This window comes from Akebia trifoliata, chromosome 12 (genome assembly GCF_017979445.1).
Source record: "Akebia trifoliata isolate Shusen 1 chromosome 12, ASM1797944v1, whole genome shotgun sequence".
NCBI classification, from domain to species: Eukaryota; Viridiplantae; Streptophyta; class Magnoliopsida; order Ranunculales; family Lardizabalaceae; genus Akebia; species Akebia trifoliata.
Window position 1 is genome coordinate 2,904,997 of NC_141386.1, and position 19,620 is coordinate 2,924,616.

General features: G+C 36.0%; 2 protein-coding genes across 2 annotated transcripts; one reads left to right on the forward strand and one right to left on the reverse strand.

The window, feature by feature from the left end:
• The first annotated feature begins 1,149 nt into the window (after positions 1–1,149).
• Positions 1,150–6,388, forward strand: LOC147388609 (disease resistance protein RGA2-like). Its single transcript, XM_086418351.1, is given in 4 exon segments — positions 1,150–2,997; positions 2,999–4,315; positions 4,422–4,618; positions 5,856–6,388. Coding segments are annotated over 2 exon segments (2,436 nt in total). The 3' UTR covers positions 3,587–4,315; positions 4,422–4,618; positions 5,856–6,388.
• A 1,394-nt stretch (positions 6,389–7,782) lies between these two features.
• Positions 7,783–18,073, reverse strand: LOC147388610 (DEAD-box ATP-dependent RNA helicase 15-like). The gene is made up of 8 exons (XM_086418204.1): positions 17,868–18,073; positions 12,941–13,059; positions 12,310–12,366; positions 12,050–12,234; positions 9,053–9,197; positions 8,886–8,969; positions 8,656–8,719; positions 7,783–8,143 (listed from the first exon to the last, which is right to left on the reverse strand). Exons 1-8 carry the CDS (start codon positions 17,881–17,883, stop codon positions 8,133–8,135), a joined length of 681 nt encoding a protein of 226 aa, XP_086274330.1. The 5' UTR covers positions 17,884–18,073; the 3' UTR covers positions 7,783–8,132.
• Between the last annotated feature and the right edge of the window lie 1,547 nt (positions 18,074–19,620).

The window sequence follows — 19,620 nt, forward strand, 5'->3', positions numbered from 1 at the left end:
AAGTTAGGTGGAAGATTAGTAACCGTCCAATTTCAAAATGTTGGCTTGAACTCAAAAAGGAAATTGATTTTAATATCTTTGGATTTGAGTTTTTCGATGAAATTTAGAGAGTTGTGGTTCTGGTTTACAGAAGCCATCAATTTTAAATACGTAACTTACGAGGGTTTTTATTTTTTTATTTTTAGTCTGAGTTTTTCCACGAAATTTAAAAGGCCTTGTTGTTGGATTGCTAATTTGATAATCTATGTGAGCCCAACGATCATTAGTAAGATTTAAAATCTTACTAAGTTAGTCATGATAGCATGATTAATAAAGTAAGATTTGTTTAAGTAAAAAACTAATGAAGTAAGGGGGTTTTTTGTAATAAAATTGCTACATATAGGTTTTTTGTAATAAACTTATGAAGTTAGTCAAAATTTATTTATCTCGTATAGAGAGTAAACCTAATCTTGGTGGTTGCTTTACCTTAGTGGTGTAGTAAAAAAATAGAGAGATGTCGGTGCAATATACACCACATGCCATTGAGAGTACTTTCAAACATCTTTCACACGTCCCTTAAAAAAAATAAAAAAAAAAAATGCGCTAGTGGCACCCCAATTCTTACTTATTACAATCTTATTTTTAAAATTATTTATCATACCCTAATTAAAGATTAAAACTCACCATTCAAATGTTAGAAAGGTTTGCCTCAAATTATATCTCAATATGATAAAACATTATAATAATTGATCACAATTTTAGTAATTATTTACAATTATGATTAGGTTCAAATAAAATCTTAAATCCTAAAAATAAAAAAATCTATTAAAAAAAATAGAAGTGAATATACAATTTATTTCAATGCCCAAAGCATGCATTTGTCATTTTTATAATCTATGAGTAAAATCTATTTTAGTAATTTGTGAATATACAAGTGAATTCATTGATTATAAAAGTGACAAACTCGTTCAAATACATGTTTTTGAAATTAAAATGAGCAAGGTATTGAAATAGGAATTTGAATAAAAGTTGTGCATGTTTTGAAGAAAATTCTTTATTTTTAATTAAGATTTGATAAGTAAAAGTTGGAGTGCCAATAACAGCTCCCACCAAACCAATAATAGATTTTAATCTTTCATTCCTGTTCTGTTGACTTTCACCCCGTCAAGTATGGCGCATGCTCTCGTTTCCACTGTTTTGAAGAAATTGGTATCTGTTATCTCCAAAGAGGCGGAGAAAGAGGTGAGACTGGTGTTGGGTACCCCTCAAGAGGTTGAAAAGCTTACTTTTACACTCGAATCAATTCAAGCCGTACTCATAGATGCAGAGGAGAAACAAGTAAAAGAGAAAAGGGTTAAGCTTTGGTTAGAAAGACTCAAAGACGTGCTCTACGACATGGAAGATGTGTTGGACGAATGGAGCACTGAAATTCTCAGATCGGAAATCGAGGGAGTTGGCGTATTAGAGAAGGTATGCTCCTATTTGTTCTCTCTTTGCAATTGCAATTGGAATTGCTTCAGTCAAGTTTCTTTGCGTCATAAAATCGGCCATAAGATAAAAGAAATAAAAGGCAGACTAGATGTAATTGCAAAGGACAAGGACCAGTTCCAGTTTATTGATAGTGGGATGACGGCTATTACTACTATTGCGGAACCACCAACATTTCGAATGACTAGCTCTCTGATTGATGTATTAGAAGTATGCGGCCGTGACGACGACAAAGATAAAATATTAAGCAGGTTGTTGAGTGAGAGTAGTCAACAAGAAACACCTAATGTTCTCCCTATTGTCATCTCTATATGTGGACCTGGGGGATATGGGAAGACCACGCTTGCCCAAATGGTCTTCAATGATCATGAGGTGAAAAAACATTTCGAGAAGAGAATGTGGGTGTGTGTATCTGATCCTTTTGATTTAACAAGGCTTGCCAAATCGATTATTGAAGCTGCTGGTGAGAACATCCCTAATTTCATTCAACAGGAACCTTTGCTTCAAAAATTAAAGGCATCTGTCACGGGAAAGCGGTTTCTACTTGTGCTGGATGATGTGTGGACTGAGAAGCACGCTGACTGGAGTCCATTGAAGCTTGCTTTCAAGGCTAGTGCACAAGGAAGCAGAATTGTCGTTACTACGCGCAGTAAGAAAGTTACATCGATGGTGGATTCGGCCTACACTCATGATCTGGGGAAATTGTCCGAGGAGGAATGTTTGGTATTGTTTAAACGTATCGCTTTTCACGGATGGAGCAAAGACGAGCGTGAGAAAGTGGAAGATATCGGCGTGGACATCGTAAAAAAGTGCAAGGGTGTGCCTCTTTTCGTCAAGGCTTTGGGAGGTCACATGTTCTTCAAAAAAACCAGATTAAAGTGGGAACAAGTCTTGAAAAGTGATGCATGGGAATTAGAAGAGGTTGAAAAAGGTGTTTTGCCTGTTCTGTTGTTGAGTTATTATGATTTGCCCTCAAATGTGAAACGTTGCTTCATGTATTGTGCTGTCTTTCCAAAAGATCATTATATAGAAAAGGATGAGTTAATCAAGTTATGGATGGCACACGGTCTTCTTAACTCCACGAGAAGTACAGAATTGGAAGTAGTGGGTGATGAATATTTCGATGAACTACTGATGCGCTCATTTTTCCAACGAGATAGAAACACAATTTACTACAAGATGCATGATCTTATTCATGATTTTGCCCAATTTCTTACGAAGACTGAATGCTTTATCATGGAAGGTAACAACATAGAATTCAACAACAATAGCAAGAAGGTCCGCCATTTAAACGTTACACGGTTTGCAGATTTAAGTTCCATCCTTCCTTCCATTTACGAGGCAAAGAATCTACGCACTCTCATTATCAAGAGACGACAACTATCAAGGGCATCAGAATCTGTTCGAGCTCTTTCTGATTTGTTTTGTCAATTGACATATCTTAGAGAACTATCTTTGTGCATTCCTAATCTTGAAGAACTGCCGAATGAGGTTGAGAAGTTGATACATCTTAGATACTTTGATTTGCAGATTGTATAATTTGCAGACATTGAACCTCAAAAATTGTAAGAGGCTATGTAAACTACCTCAAGGGATGAGGAAAATGATTAACCTGAGGTATCTTGAAATTGAACGAATTGATGAACTAAGCTACTTGCCTCAAGGAATTGGTAGATTAAGCTCCCTTCGAAAATTAACCCTTCAGAACTTACCAAAGCTTCAGGTTTTGCCAGCTCTTGGAAATTTACCAGTCCTTGAAAGCCTCTGGATAGGAGGAATGAATTCGGTGAAACGTGTAGGTGTTGAGTTTTTAGGAATTAATGTGGATGTTGATGATGATGTTACAAAAAGAGGTGGTGGAGAATCAAGAGTTGTGGTAGCAGTCCCACAGTTGAAGGAACTTCGTTTTTGGGATATGTATGAGTTGGAGGAGTGGGATTTGAGGGTAGTAGATGGAGTGATTATGCCGTGTCTCAGAAAATTAACCATTTGGAACTTTCCAAAGTTACAGGTTTTGCCAGCTCTAGGAAATTTACCAGTCCTTGAACGGCTCGTTATAAAAGAAATGAATTCGGTGAAACGTGTAGGTGTTGAGTTTTTAGGAATTAATGGATGTTGATGATGATGGTACAAAAAGAGGTGGTGGAGAATCAAGAGTTGTGGTAGCATTCCCACAGTTGAAGAAACTTTGTTTGCAGGATATGAATGAGTGGGAGGAGTGGGAGATGTTGACAAGGGAAGAAGAAGAAGAAGAAGAAGAACATGCTGCTGGAAGTGGAGGAGGAAGAGATATAATCATCAACATCATGCCACTTCTCCACACATTAGCAATTCATCATTGCCCCAAGTTAAAGGAGCTGCCTCACTACATATTCCCTGCTTCACTAAGGAAACTAGTAATTAATGATTGCCCAAAATTGAGTTGGACACCATGCCTTCCTCCACTCCTTGAAGAGTTGTTTTTAGGAGGGGATGTAGGTGTTCTTTCAAGGTCATTGCCCACCAACCAAGTTAACAACAGCAACAACATTCTCAAGTCTCTGTTTATCTTTCGATCACCACATTCGTCACTCCCTGAAGGTTTGGCTCATCTTACATCGCTCCAAAGGTTGACAATCCGATGGTCTGATTCCTTGATGTGCATGTCTGAGGAGCTGAAACAGCTCACCTCGCTTCAAAGTTTGGATATTATTGAGTGCTCTGTTTTGGGAGCACGTTGCCAAAAGGAGGTAGGAGAGGACTGGAGCATCATATCACACATCCCCAACATCAAGATCAAGGACAGGGACGTAAGAGGAGAGTAATGAGACACGCATGCATCATGACTCCACCGAGATCTGAGAGAGAGGTAAAGTTCGTTTTTAATTAAGTAAGATTTTACATTTTAATTTTGAATTTTGAATTAAGAAAAGAAACAACTCCACTCCTAATTGGCTCTCATCATCACATCACAGCACACCACATACCAACGGTTCAGATGATGGAAGAATACAAATAGATTCCCAATACAACACACAAATATTTCGAATTTATTTGTTTTTCCAGATGAGAATATCCAACATCGAGATTTGGCGATGAAGAGGACAATAGTGATGGACTTTAATATTAGAGACACGCATGCATCATGACTCCACCGAGATCTGAGAGAGAGGTAAAGTTCGTTTTTAATTAAGTAAGATTTTACTTTTGAATTTTGAATTTTGAATTAATAAAAGAAATAACTCCACTCCTAATTGGTTGTCAATTGAGGTTGGCTCTCATCATCACATCACATGCCAACGGTTCAGATGATGGGAGAATACAAATGGATTCCTGACACAACACAGAAATATTTTGAATTTATTTGTTCTTCTTTCTTGATAAAATAAATACTGCAATCCAACTATACTTCAACCGATCTCTCAGATTTAAAATACAAATTCAAAATTAAAAAATAACTTATTCTTTAAAAAAAAATTCGGATCATGTTTTTGACATCCCAATTGGATGGGATTCTAAATCAATATTCAAATTTGATAAGATACTTATCAGATTCAAATTTGATATATATAATAATATAAGTATTTTATATTATATAATAACTATTATAACTATTTGGGTTTGAATTGAATGTTATCGGAGATAACATGATATCTCAATATCTGAAATCAAATCCATATCCAAAAACATCAAATCATATTTGATTATTTGAATATGAATTTCTATAATTGACCATCCATTGATAGACCTAATAAACCATAGTTTTTAAAACTCAAAAATTCGACTTGACTTTGATGTCCATCCACTAGAGTCAAACCTAATAACTTAAATAATATAAAAATTGACCTATAAAAATAAGTTTTAAAAATGGTTTTTAATATTTTAAACTAAATAAAAGATTTAATTTTAGTTCTCCACAAAAATATTACGTATAACTGAATAACTCAATCGAGTTTTTTATTTGACTAGGTACTTTGCCAAGTTGACTTTACAAGTTGGTTTCTTCAAATTTTGGGGCCGTGTCACCTCAAAATCCAATCGAGTCAAGTTGACTCAATCAAGTTTGAAGTTAACTCAACGATTTTATGACTATGCTAAAATTCAATTCTCTTTTTGACATTTTCCTTAGTGCCAATCAAAAAGGGAATTCATTTTTCCCATGATCATTTTCTCATGGAATGCTTATTTTCTTGAAAATGAATTCCATACAATGAAATAGATCCTACGGAATTAGTGTAGGTTCTATATTATATCATTCAACTTTCTTGATGCCCTTCTTTTGATAAAGGCCATTGGCTAAGAGTTAAAGCGGTGACTTATCTATGTTTAGTAGTTTAAACCTTTAAAACGTTTTTGTATAGTTTTATAATATGATATTAACCATCGTAAAAAATATTTGTTTTGTCCAGGATTAAAAAAACTAACTAAAAGGATCTGAATTTTATGGAAGATGTTCCTAAAGAAGAAGTAGCAGTTGTTGTTGCGAGTTTGATGACCGGGGTGTATGAACTTACATCTAACTAGAGGGGACCTGAAGAGCTAGGGCCGGAGCCAGGGCATACGGGTCCCTCCCTGGGCACATGCAACGCCCGCACATCCACGCATTGGATAAGTGAGGGTGGCCCCGAGGAAATACTGCTCATTCTGGGTATCAAAGTCATAACCTACAGACTCTCACTGCTTATTATGTTTAAGACATGTCTGATATTTGATATATATTTCGTATTATGTATATCTTGCGTGATTTGATTTGTTATGGTTGTATCTTGTATTTTATTAGTGGTAATGGACTATAAATCAAGAGTGATTTCTCCCAATATTTTCGTAATTTTTTCCCTATGGTTGGCTTTGTAATCTTGTATTAGGGATTGTAGTATTTTTTTTTTCATGGAAATGGTGAAAAAATCTTATGAATGTAGGCAAATTTTGCCGAACCATGTAAACTCTCTCTCTCTCTCTCTCTCTCTTTATGTTACTAACACTATCGTTATTTCTCACAACAATTTTTCAACAACATTCAATTTTTGGGAGAAGATCATCAAACTTTGTTGTTCAATATTTGCGTGACATTCCTTCATTCTTAGTTGTCTCTGGGCTGGTGAGAAAGCACAAGTAAGTTACCCAATTATAATATTCTTCTAATTAAAAATAAAATTATCAAGAAATATAGCCCTTAACTAGTTTACACCAAAGCCTTTATAACCACTATGTTGTCATGAATCCTCTGTCCACATTGTGATCTAATTCTTCCCTTACTCTTGTAATGTAAGCAACTCCATCGGTTTTAATACATAATATTTATCACTTTGTCAAAGTCTTAGATTAAAAAAATATGTTTGAGTAATTTTATTTTTTGTAAATGTATTTTAAAACTTAAAAGGATAAAAAAAATCAGTTAACATATAGTTAATAAGCATTTCTTTAATTTCTAAATTAAGAAATGAATTCAAGAGAATTTTTTTAAATAAAAAATAAAATAAAATCTCAATTTGTTTCATGTGGAAATGTTTTCAAAACCATGTGCTTAAAATTTCTAATGGTTGGAAATCACTGAGAGGTGTCATAAAAACAATAAATTAAATAGAGGTTATTTCAAGGTGGTTAGTTGTCAACGTGAAAATGGACTCAATGGGGTTTGAACCTAAGTTGGGTTATTTCAAATTTTATTTTTTTCAATGGGTAAACTGGATTTGAAGGCATAACATCAAAGTTGTTTTGCAAATTACAACTTGTCAAACCAACTGAGCTATGAGTCCAAGACCTTAATTTAACTAATTATATATAATGATAAAATGTACATAAAAAAAGAACCCAAAAAAATTAATATATGCTGAATAAATTAAAAATATCAGATTTAAAAACTTAAATCGTTTTAAATAATGTAACATCCTAAGTTTCAATATCCCAAGTTTCAATGTAAATATCATTGCAAATTTTTTATTTAATTAGAGCTTTAGAAGGTTTTTGAATTTATTTAAATTTTCTATTAAAATAATTAGTAAATTTACAAATTTTATTTATTAATATAATTATTAGAGATTCAGTAGATTTTTATATTTTTTTGTTAGTAATAAATTCAATAAAATGATTGATTTTCAAACTTTCTAACATTTTTCTTATTTTTAACAAGAGAATTTAAGAATGAATCATTAAATCTTGCATGGAACCAAAACCAGCCCTTAACAGAGGACAGTTTCCACGGTTGAACCACCAGTTAAAACAAACTAATGGTTCTTGAGTAAACAACGGTTCCTAGAGCACCAAATCGATATTTATTAAAATCCTGGTTGGACCCAGTCAAACCGTAAAGGCCAATCCAGTTTTTTAAAACAATGGTTCCACAACTTTACATATATTCCAACCATACAATAATCATTGGCATGCTGTGAACTCAAGTAATGCCACAATACATGGGTTATAAGTAGATAACATTAACTTAAGCACTCATGATTTGGAGATTGGTACATAATATATAGAATTGTTCCTATGCCTTCTCCATCTAAAATTAAAACATAACTACCCAATGCACCAAAACAGAGATGATAACCCTCAGTTCAAAAGTTAAGGTATACAACAATATCACAAACTACAATTCCTTTCAAAACAAATAATACTAAGCATTACAAGATGCATCGCCTCTTAGAAATCCCCGTAAATCACCATCATTAAGCATCAATGTCTCAGCTTCATGAGGGCACTGCCAAAAGAAACAAACAATTATGAAACATTTGAAATTTTATTTATAAACTAAAAAAGGGTAAATGTCAGTCCGTCACTCCATCCCCAATAGAATCCCCCGAAAATAAGTGGTAACTAACTAATCAACATGGAAGAGGCCACATGCATTTATGGATAATGTCAATTTACCCTAAGAGAAGCTATAGCACACATTAAAGACATTGTGAGCTCAATAGGACAAATGTGTATGAGTCTCGGGAAGTCCATGATGCAATGGTAGGGACTCCTTTGGCCTAGAGTTCTCATTGTGGCCTTAAGTTGTGCCTAGGGTACAGTTCTAATCCTGACAGAAGATCCAAGAAAACTAAAAACTAATATCAAAATAAATTTAGTACACCATACAACCCATAAATGAAAGCAAATCTGCTATAGGTTTTAATTGTCATTTGGAAGCATTGGATCAAACCAAACACATGGATCCAGAGATGCAGATATTAACTATAAGTTACACGCCAAAGTAGAGAAACATACTGTATGTAAAAGTATCGATTTGCTCTGGAAGCTCTTTTATGTCCACCTCAAACCTCTCTTGAATCTAAAAAAATGACACAAGTAGCAACATGAAATTACATCTGGAATGGACACCACTAAAATACACAGTAAACATATAAGGCAATTTTGACAATTCTTGGATTCGACTAGGAGAGAACATTGTAATTCAACTCAGAGAATATTAGGATTCACATAAGAGAATAGCGAACCCGATTAAGAACATCTGAATCCGATGCAGTTGAGACAAAAGTGATAGCAAGTCCTTTGGTACCAAACCGACCAGCCCTACCAACCTGCAAGAGAAATTGGTAAGTGGTTGGACAGTTTCACAAAGATGATTGGAGTAGTAAAACAATAAAAAAGGAGGTGAATTTACCCTGTGTAAGTAAGTATCTGCAGAATCAGGCATGTCATAATTGATAACAATATTGACACGTTCCATGTCAATTCCCCTACCCACCAAATCTGTCGCCACAAGAATCCTTTTATGCCCCTCTTTGAATCCCTTGTAACGTGTCACCCTATGCAAATTGCATTCCGATTTAGGAGAAAATATCCAGGCCTTATTTGTATTAAACAACGATGCACTCAAAGATTTCCATCAAGTAGCATAAGATTTGCTCAAACCAAACTACAAAGATTACACTTTCATTGTTTGAATTCAAAATGAAATTTTATACCAATCATTGTCATTTTATCGTTAAGTACCATTTCATCATTTTAAATATAAAAACTAAATCTCTACTACCTCACATTTTCTATATAATACAAACGATAGTTTCCTATAAATGTTTTGACCATCCATCGTCAATTTAACAAGCAAAACCCAGCTTTGTAGCTAAGGAGATCGTCTTGGTGCGCCTTAGGCACACCTCAAGGCAGGGTGGCACCTTAATACACTGGCCATACACCTTGATTGAGCCTCAGTCAAGGCACCCCAGACGCATGCCTCACTAAAAATTAAATAAAATAAATGTATTTTGTTTAAATAAGACACCAATTTCAGATTTGATTCACATCTTTACATACCCAATATATATATAGGGAGCGGTTCGGAGGCCCTAAAGGGAACCCAGTATCTTACCAAGTTTTTGAGTCCGTCAGATCGAGTTGCATCCGACGGTTCGAGATGTGTCTTACGGTTTTAAAGTTAAAACGTAAGTAATTACAATCGCCCCCCTGTTCTAACGGACTTATTCTTTTACAAATCCCTCACAACACATCCCTCGCTTCTTCTTTCTCTGTAGAACAAAGTTACATAACCTATTCAAAACTTGGAACGAATCCCTCTCTCTCTCAAGTTACAGCTCGAACGACCCCTCCCATCTCTCTCTCTCTCTCAAGTTTCAGTTCGAATGGCCGTCAGATCTCGCCATGACTATAGTAATCGCTACAGATAAATACTATGTCAAACATTTAAAGACTAAATACTATTATCTACTTCTCAAGACTGGTAAACATTAAGTTGTACTATATTGTGTGGAATTTGTGGATTATCTGTCCTTTCAGGATTATTTACTAGCTTATCACATTTTACAAGCTGCATTTCTTTTTTGATGGGAGAGACTCAATTTTAGAAGGGATTCATTCAATAAGTGCCTTAATTATTATCTGAAATTAATTCTTATTTATACCAGAAGAAGTGAAGGGGGAAGGAAATTGGTCTCTGTTTGTTGGTTTTATTATGTTACCATTCGGGAGGAAAACTCGTGGATTAGATTTTCTTATATCGAGCTTGAGAAAACGTCAACTTCATAATTTCGAAATGTACCATTAGAGCATTTCTTTTGGTCTTATTTTCTTGGTAGAGATGATGGGATGAATCCACTGACCACAGGTTTGTTTGTCTCATGGATTGGGAAGGGAGACACTTAGTTTGGAAAGGAGATCACAGATTTATTGGATGAAGCCATTCGATTTGTAAATAATTGAATGTCTCTCTATTTGTCCAATAATCACAATTGAATTCTTTAGTTGCTTCGGAAGATCCATCTTGTGGGTTCCTAATCATTCTCCAATCTCCAATAACATGGATTAGGGCTCATGACAGAGCATATTTGATGGTGGGTTTAACTAACATAACATGACTAGAGAGCCCCTGTCATCAGGTTTAGCTCTCTGGAAAGGTGGTCTGCAAAAGAGTGCCCCAATGGTTGGTTCCTAAAGCAAAGAGCCAGGATGACTAACCATATGCGAATTTCTAGATTTCCCACTGAGTTGTTGATTGGTTTGCGTGTTGGGTCTTAATGGATGATGATGACGAGATCTGACGGCCGTTTGAACTGAAACTTGAGATAGAGAGACGACGATGGGAGGGGTTGTTCGAGCTGTAACTTGAAAGAGAGAGAGAGAGGGATTCGTTCCAAGTTTCGAATAGGTTCTGTAACTTGGTTCAACAGAGAGAGAAGAAGAGAGGAATGTGTTGTGAGGGATTTGTAAAAGAATAAGTCCGTTAGAACATGGGGGCAATTGTAATTACTTATGTTTTAACTTTAAAACCGTAAGACATATCTCGAACTGTCGGATGCAACTCAATCTGACGAACTCAAAAACTTGGTAAGAAACTGGGTTTCCTTTAGGGCCTTCGAACTGTTCCCATATATATATATTTGGCAAGTATAATTTTTTACCATTAACAGTGTTGAATTTTACATTTTTATTGGCCTGAGCTTAGTTATCTTAAGCTTAATAGGGGTATAAGGCCGATCTAAAGTAGAGCCTATCTCTCTAGGGCAAGATTAGGGCTCAACCAAGCTCAACCTAAACCCACCCATTAATAGCCCTAGTCCTGGTTCATAATTATCGGAATGAATAGGCCGACAAGAAAGGTTAATCTAAAACATTGAATTTTCAAGAATGTATGGAAATGTATCAACCAATCAAATATCGATTTTTTCCTTGAGAGAGACATTCCTCCAACACGACATTTTAAACCTTAACCCTAGTTGTTGGCTTGTTTCTGCGTCTTTTTCTTCTCTCTTCTTTCTCTCTAGTTTGTGTGCTATTGCTGATTGTTTTTTTCTTCTTTAAGTATTGAATATTTTAACTTAATTATAAAACTCATAATTATACATAATATAAGTATTATACATTTTTTCATTATTTATTTTTATAATTTTATTGTGCTTGGCTTCACTCAGGCATGCACCTCAGGCACCGGGAGCCCTTTGCACCTTAAGTGCGCCTTTCACCCTTAACTACACTAGAATCCAGTACATGCATATATCTCCTCAATATTCATTTGCAAGAGGCGAGGGGAGTTGTAAGAATAAAATTGGAAAATATAACTCTTGGATAGCCCACCAAATAATTTAGAGAAAATTATAAATGGATTCCTACAAAAATGAGTAGTGTGAATAACACAATTCCAAACCTTTCTTCCTGAGACATCCCAGAATGGATGCAAATTGATGGGAAGTTACACTCCACAAGTAGCTTGTTCAATTCAGCTGCTCTATTCACACTTTTGACAAAGATGACAACTTGATTGAAGTCCAATGCATCCAGAAGATCATTCAACTTACGATTTTTCTCCAACTCAGTCAGTTTAATGTAGTGCTGCCAGGAAAACATATACACATGAGGAAAATGTCCTTAAAAATAAAGTTCTAGTAATCAAATGCCAAATGATACCTGTACGAGGCCATGCAGTGTCAATTTGGCCTCATCGTTCACATAAATTTCCATTGGCTGAAAGGAAACAAATGTAAGATTAAAGCAGATTAGGGGCTGTCCTTTAAGATAACTGAATCCAGAACCAAATGACGGTCGAACCACTCCCCAGAACATTAGAATTCAGTCCGTCTAATTCGAAATGATAACATTACACCTCCTCCCAAGATATTTATTCCCCACTAGTGAATCCCACACAATTACACAACTGATATGAACTCCATCACAGTCCCTTCCAAGCTAAACCCAACTACAAACAACAATGGCCAACAAAGAAAGAAGCAGAAACAAAGGCCCCCCATGCCAAGAACTCTTAAAGGCAAAGATAATAAAAATCTAGTGCCTCAGAAAGCTATCCCCTAAAACATGCTAAACTATAGGGATCCAACCTATTTCTCTTCCACACCCCCCCCCCAAACATTATTAAGATAAATTCCGTAAAATAAAAAATATCTCCAGAGTTTCTGAGAGATAGTCAGAGCACACAGGGCTTGGAATCAGGATGGCACTACTGACAACTTTTATGGTCTGTAGTGTTGAATGTTATGGGGACAACTTCTAAAATCGAGATGTACTAGCCACGGGACATTACATCTTGCATGAATTTCTTGCAAACAGGACGGATCTCCTTGCTTAGTGTCGCAGAAAACATCATAACTTGCTTATCATGAGGAGTCATCTTGAAAATCTCTTGCACATCTCTCCGCATGTCTACGGAATACACATAGCCATGAGGTGAAAGATAATATTAAGCAAATAAATTGGATGTGCAAAATCATAAACATTTAAGGAAAAAATTAGAAGTATTACGATATTCAAGAATTGCCTTGAAAATCTCGTCTGGTCAGTAAGTTGAACTTGAACCAACCCAGAATTACTTTTATGTCAACCAAAAGAACAACAGCCTAAGACCAAATCAGGTCGGCTGTACTTGAACCCACAACCTTGTCAGATAATAAAGTCACTTTTGTTATCTGAAGGTGGTTAAGAAAAGTCAAATTTGAAGACTGGATAAAGTCAAACTTGACAACTGGATAACCACCTATCTCCCTCTATAAATATATGCCTCATCTCATTTAGAAATCATCCCAGTCTTGTGTTAGAATCCCATTCTAACTAAGAGAAAGGGAAAGAAAGTTTAGAGAGAAAAATGTCAGGTTTTTCCTAATCTTCATAGTCTTTCCTTTGTTAGAGAGAGTGTGTGTTTTCTCATATGATAAGAGAGAGGGTATTGTCAATTGTGCTCTCCTTATTTATATAGAGAAAGGGTTGTATTTCTTTTGCAATAGTGAAATCCTTCTGCAGTTTGCCCGTGATTTTTACTCCAATTTTTGGAGGTTTTCCACGTTAAGATTTGGTGTTCATCATTTTTATTTTTATTTTCTTTTCTACTTCAGTTGTAATTGTGTGCCCAGTACCACAACTTCCTAACAGTGGTATCAGAGCGCCAGGTTTATAGCTAGTTTTCGTGCTACAGTCAGATTCAGTTAATGGAAAAGAGGCATTTTCAATAATGGCGACGAAGTATGAAATAGAAAAGTTCAATAGGAATAATTTCTCATTGTGGAAAATGAGAATAAAAGCAGTTTTGAGAAAAGATAACTGCTTGGAGGCAATTGGAGATAGGCCCGCGGAAATCACTGACGACGGCAAGTGGAACGAGATGGATAGCAATGCTATTGCTAATCTGCACTTAGCACTAGCCGATGGAGTACTGTCAAGTGTGGCGGAGAAAAAGACAGCAAAAAAAATATGGGATACACTAACAAAATTGTACGAGGCCAAATCACTGCACAACAAAATCTTCTTGAAGAGAAGGTTTTACACCCTTCGGATGATGGAGTCAACTTCGGTGACCAACCACATCAACACCCTCAATACTTTATGTTCACAGCTCACAACAATGGGGCACAACATAGAGACGGGTGAACGTGCTAAAATTCTTCTTCAAAGTCTACCTGATTCGTATGATCAACTCATCATCAACTTAACGAGCAACATAGAAGTTCTAGTCTTCGATGATATTGCAGCTGCGGTTCTCGAAGAAGAAAGTCGGCGCAAAAACAAAAAAGATAGACTGGGAAGTTCACAGCAGGCTAAAGCTTTAATGATGACGAGAGGGAGATCAACGGAACGTGACCCCAGTGGGAGTCAAAATCAGAGTAGATCAAAATCCAAAAGTAAGAAAAATGTCAAGTGTCATCACTGTGGCAAGAAAGGGCACTACAAAAAGGAGTGTTGGTATCTCAAGAATATCGAAGAAGCCAAAGGAAAAGGTACTGAGTCGTCAAAAGCTCAGGGTTGTGTAGCAAGCACCTCGGATGATGGCAAAATCTTATACAGCGAGGCAACAACAGTTGTTGAAGGCAGAAGAAAATTCGCTGATGTCTAGCTTATGGACTCAGGAGCAACATGGCATATGACTTCCCGAAGAGAATGGTTCCACCAATATGAACCTATCTCTGGAGGATCTGTGTTCATGGGAGATGATCATGCCTTGGAGATTGCTGGTATTGGTACCATCAAATTGAAGATGTATGATGGTATAGTTCGCACCATCCAGGAGGTACGACACGTGAAGGGCCTGAAAAAAAATCTATTGTCTTTAGGACAATTAGATAATAGTGGGTGTAAAACCCATGTTCAAGATGGGATCATGAAAATAGTCAAAGGCGCGCTTGTGGTGATGAAAGCGGAAAAGATAGCTGCGAATTTGTACATGCTTAAAGGAGAAACACATCAAGAAGGAGAAGCGTCTTCTGCATCGGCAAGTTCAGCAGAAGAACTAACGATGATGTGGCATCGTAAACTTGGCCACATGTCGGAACGAGGCTTGAAGATTCTTGCTGAGCAAAGACTTCTTCCACGACTCAAAAAGGTTTCATTACCCTTTTGTGAGCACTGTGTTACTAGTAAGCATCACAGATTAAAGTTCAGCAGTTCTAATGCTAGAAGCAAAGCTATCATAGAACTGATCTATTTCGATGTTTGGCAAGCACCAGTTCTATCCCTAGGAGGGGCAAGATACTACGTATCTTTTATTGATGATTACTCCAGGAGATGTTGGGTGTATCCAATCAAGATGAAGGCAGACGTATTTCCAGTTTTCAAAATGTTCAAAGCGCGAGTGGAGCTTGAATCTGAGAAGAAGATCAAGTGTTTGAGGACGGATAATGGAGGAGAATATACCAGTGATGAATTTGATAACTTCTGTCATCAAGAAGGTATCAAGAGGCAGTTCATAGTGGCATACACTCCACAGCAAAATGGAGTAGCGGAGCGGATGAATAGAACCTTGTTAGAACGGACAAGAGCGATGTTGAGAACTGCAGGGATGGCCAAGTCATTTTGGGCAGAAGCAGTCAAGACCACCTGTTATGTGATCAATTGGTCACCATCAACCGTAATTGATCTGAAGATGCCAATGGAGATGTGGACTGGTAAACCAACTGATTATTCTCACTTACATACACTCGGAAGTCATGTGTACATTATGTACAATGCCCAAGAAACATCAAAGCTGGATCCAAAATCCAGAATATGTATTTTCTTAGGGTATGCTGATGGTGTTAAGGGGTACCACCTGTGAGATCCCACTGCCCACAAGGTGATAATCAGCAGAAATGTGAAAATTGTATTTCTTGATGAAGAACTTGAAGAAAAGATTTGCATGCTCCAACCAGGAGGTTTTGAAGAAAAAGGAAAAGAGAACTTGGTTTGCAGGTTGAACAAATCTCTGTACGGTCTCAAACAGGCGCTGAGATGTTGGTATAAGAGATTTGATTCCTTCATCATGAGCCTTGGATACAACAGACTTAGTTCAGATCCTTGTGCTTATTACAAGAGATTTGGTGATAATGAGTTCATTATTCTGCTGTTGTATGTTGATGACATGTTGGTAGCAGGCCCCAACAAAGATCGTCTTAAAGAGTTGAAGGCACAGTTGGCTAGGGAGTTTGAAATGAAGGACTTGGGACCAGCAAACAAGATTCTAGGGATGCAAATTTACCGAGACAGAAATAATAGGAAGGTATGGCTTTCTCAGAAAAACTATCTGAAGAAAATCTTACGACGCTTCAATATGCAAGATTGTAAGCCAGTTTCTACCCCTCTTCCTATTAATTTCAAGTTATCCTCAGAGATGAGCCCTAGCAACGAAGCAGAGAGGATGGAAATGTCTTGAGTACCGTATGCATCAGCAGTGGGAAGTTTAATGTTCGCTATGGTTTGCACAAGACCAGACATTGCACAAGCAGTGGGAGCAGTTAGTCGATACATGGTGAATCCTGGTAGAGAGCATTGGAATGCTGTAAAGAGGATCCTGAGATATGTCAAGGGTACCTCAAATGCTGCATTATGTTATGGAGGATCAGACTTTATTGTCAGAGGCTATGTTGATTCAGATTATGCAGGTGATCTTGATAAGAGTAAGTCCACCTCAGGTTATGTGTTTACTCTTGCTGGAGGAGCTGTAAGCTGGGTTTCGAAACTGCAGTCTATTGTGGCTACTTCTACAACAGAGGCAGAATACGTCACAGCCACACAAGCCACTAAAGAGGCAATATGGTTGGAAATGCTACTGGAGGAGCTCAGACACAAACAAGAGAAGATTGCTCTATTTTGTGATAGTCAGAGCGCTTTGCATCTAGCAAAGAATCCAGCATTTCATTCAAAGACAAAGCACATACGAGTTCAGTATCACTTTGTTCGTGAAAAAGTGGAAGAAGGAAGTGTGGATATATATAAAATCCATACTAAAGACAACCTAGCTGATATGTTAACAAAGCCGATCAACAATGATAAGTTTAGTTGGTATCGATCCTTTATTGGCCTAGCAGAAATGTAAGTAGCATAGAAATAGCAAGTAGAAAAGATAGAAGAATTGCAAAAGTTACTTTAAGTGGGAGATTGTCAGATAATAAAGTCACTTTTGTTATCTGAAGGTGGTTAAGAAAAGTCAAATTTGACGACTGGATAAAGTCAAAAATGACGACTGGATAAAGTCAAACTTGACGACTGGATAACCACCTATCTCCCTCTATAAATATATGCCTCCTCTCATTTAGAAATCATCCCAGTCTTGTGTTAGAATCCCATTCTAACTAAGAGAAAGGGAAAGAAAGTTTAGAGAGAAAAATGTCAGGTTTCTCCTAATCTTCATAGTCTTTCCTTTGTTAGAGAGAGAATGTGTGTTTTCTCATATGATAAGAGAGAGGGTATTGTCAATTGTGCTCTCCTTATTTATATAGAGAAAGGGTTGTATTTCTTTTGCAATAGTGAAATCCTTCTGCAGTTTGCCTGTGATTTTTACTCCAATTTTTGGAGGTTTTCTACGTTAAGATTTGGTATTCATCATTTTCATTTTTATTTTCTTTTCTACTTCAATTGTAATTGTGTACCCAGTACCACAACTTCCTAACAAACCTCAGTTGCACTGAAAATGTCACCAACTGAGTTATGGGTCCAAGCCCATTCTGCTTGGAAATCTCAAAAACTGATGCTAACGGCAGAAGGAATACCCAGAGATTCAAGCATTTTGTCACATTCATCAAGGATAAAATGCCTACCATTCTTCAGACCGAGTTCCTTATCTCTTGCTAATGCTAGTATCCTTCCCGGTGTACCGACAACAATATGTAGACACTCATTCTTCAGTAATTCCTTGTGAATCTTGATGTTCACACCACCATAAAAAACGGCAACCTTAATATCAGGCAAGTAGGTGCTGAACCCTCAAACTCATGACAAATCTGCAAACAACAAACAAAGTAGTCAAAAATTTATTAATCCCACAGAAAAAAAAAAGAAATATGACATTTAGGTTGCAACTTGGGCGGGCTGGCCTCAACTCAATCCTATTGATGGGCAAACCTAGGATGTGTTATGTAAAAGATGAGTTGAGTCTGGGTTAGAATATCTCATCATCACATCACATCACATTCCAACGGTTCAAATGATGAAACGGTTATTTTAAATCAATATTCAAATTTGATAAGATACTTATCCGATTCAGATTTGATATATATAACAATATAAGTATATTATATTATATAATAACTATTATATCTATTTGGGTTTCAATTGAATGTTATCGAGAGAGAGAGAGAGGATATTTCAATATCTGAATTCGAATCCATATCCAAAAATCTTCGAATAATATTTTTGATTATTTGAATATGAATTTGGATAATTGACTGTACATTGACAGACCGTCGATGGATATTATATAATAACTATTAAAAGTAAAAATTTTTTGACTTGGATGGCCATTCAAGCCTAACAACTTAAAATAATATAAAAATAGTTTCTATTTTAAACTAAATAAAATATTTAATTTTATTTCTCCACAAAAATATTATGTATAATCAAATAACACGATCGAGTTTTTGATTTGACTTGGTGCATTTTCAAGTTTTACCAAGTTGATTACAAATTCTTCGAATTTTGGGGCCATGTAACCTCAAAATCCGATCAAGTCAAGTTGACTCAACCAAGTTTAAAGTTAATTCGACGATTTTGTAACTATGCTAAAATCAACTCTCTTTTTGACATTTCCCACTGTTTCAATCAAACAATGAAATTCATTTTCCCATGATCATTTTTTCAAGAAATTCTTATTCTCTTGAAAACGAAGTTTATACAATGAAATAGAACCTATGGATTTGTTGAGAATTTCATACCAGAAGCATTCAATTTTCTTGATGTTGTTCTTTTGATAAGGGACTTTGGCTAAGAGTTAAAGTGATGACTTCTCTATGTTTAATAGTTTAAACCTTTAAAATGTTTTTGTATTATTTTTGTAATATGTCATTAACAGTGATAAAAAAATATTCGTTTTGTCCAGGATAAAGAACAAATTAAAAGGATCTAAATTGTATGGAAGATATTCCTAAAGAAGTAGCAGTTGTGGTCACGAGTTTCATAGCTATCATCGTGTTCAAGACTCATCTATGATATTTGATATATAATTTGTATTATTAAATTGAAAAACCTTGCGTGATTTGATTTGTTATGTTTGTGTCTTGTATTTTTATCAATGGTAATGGACTATAAATCAAGAGAGATTAAACAGATTTAGCTTGTTTTTTCCAATATTTTTGTAATTTTTTCCCTATGGACGGCTTTGAAATCTTGTATTAGGGATTTTAAAACATGTCCTCATTGAACGATTTACGATTCTTCAACTTGTTTTGATGGGATTAGAAGTTTCGGGATGGGACGATTTTTTGTGAGGATGATCTCCTCACCATAGAGATCATCCTACCAAAAATC

Excerpts from the sequence above, each read along its gene's own strand:
- LOC147388610 (XM_086418204.1), bottom strand. Across the intron at positions 12,367-12,940 it reads GCAAGAAATTCATGCAAGAT|CCAATGGAAATTTATGTGAA; the intron begins GTAATGTCCCGT and ends GTTTCCTTTCAG. Across the intron at positions 8,970-9,052 it reads CAGATACTTACTTACACAGG|GTTGGTAGGGCTGGTCGGTT; the intron begins GTAAATTCACCT and ends TTTCTCTTGCAG.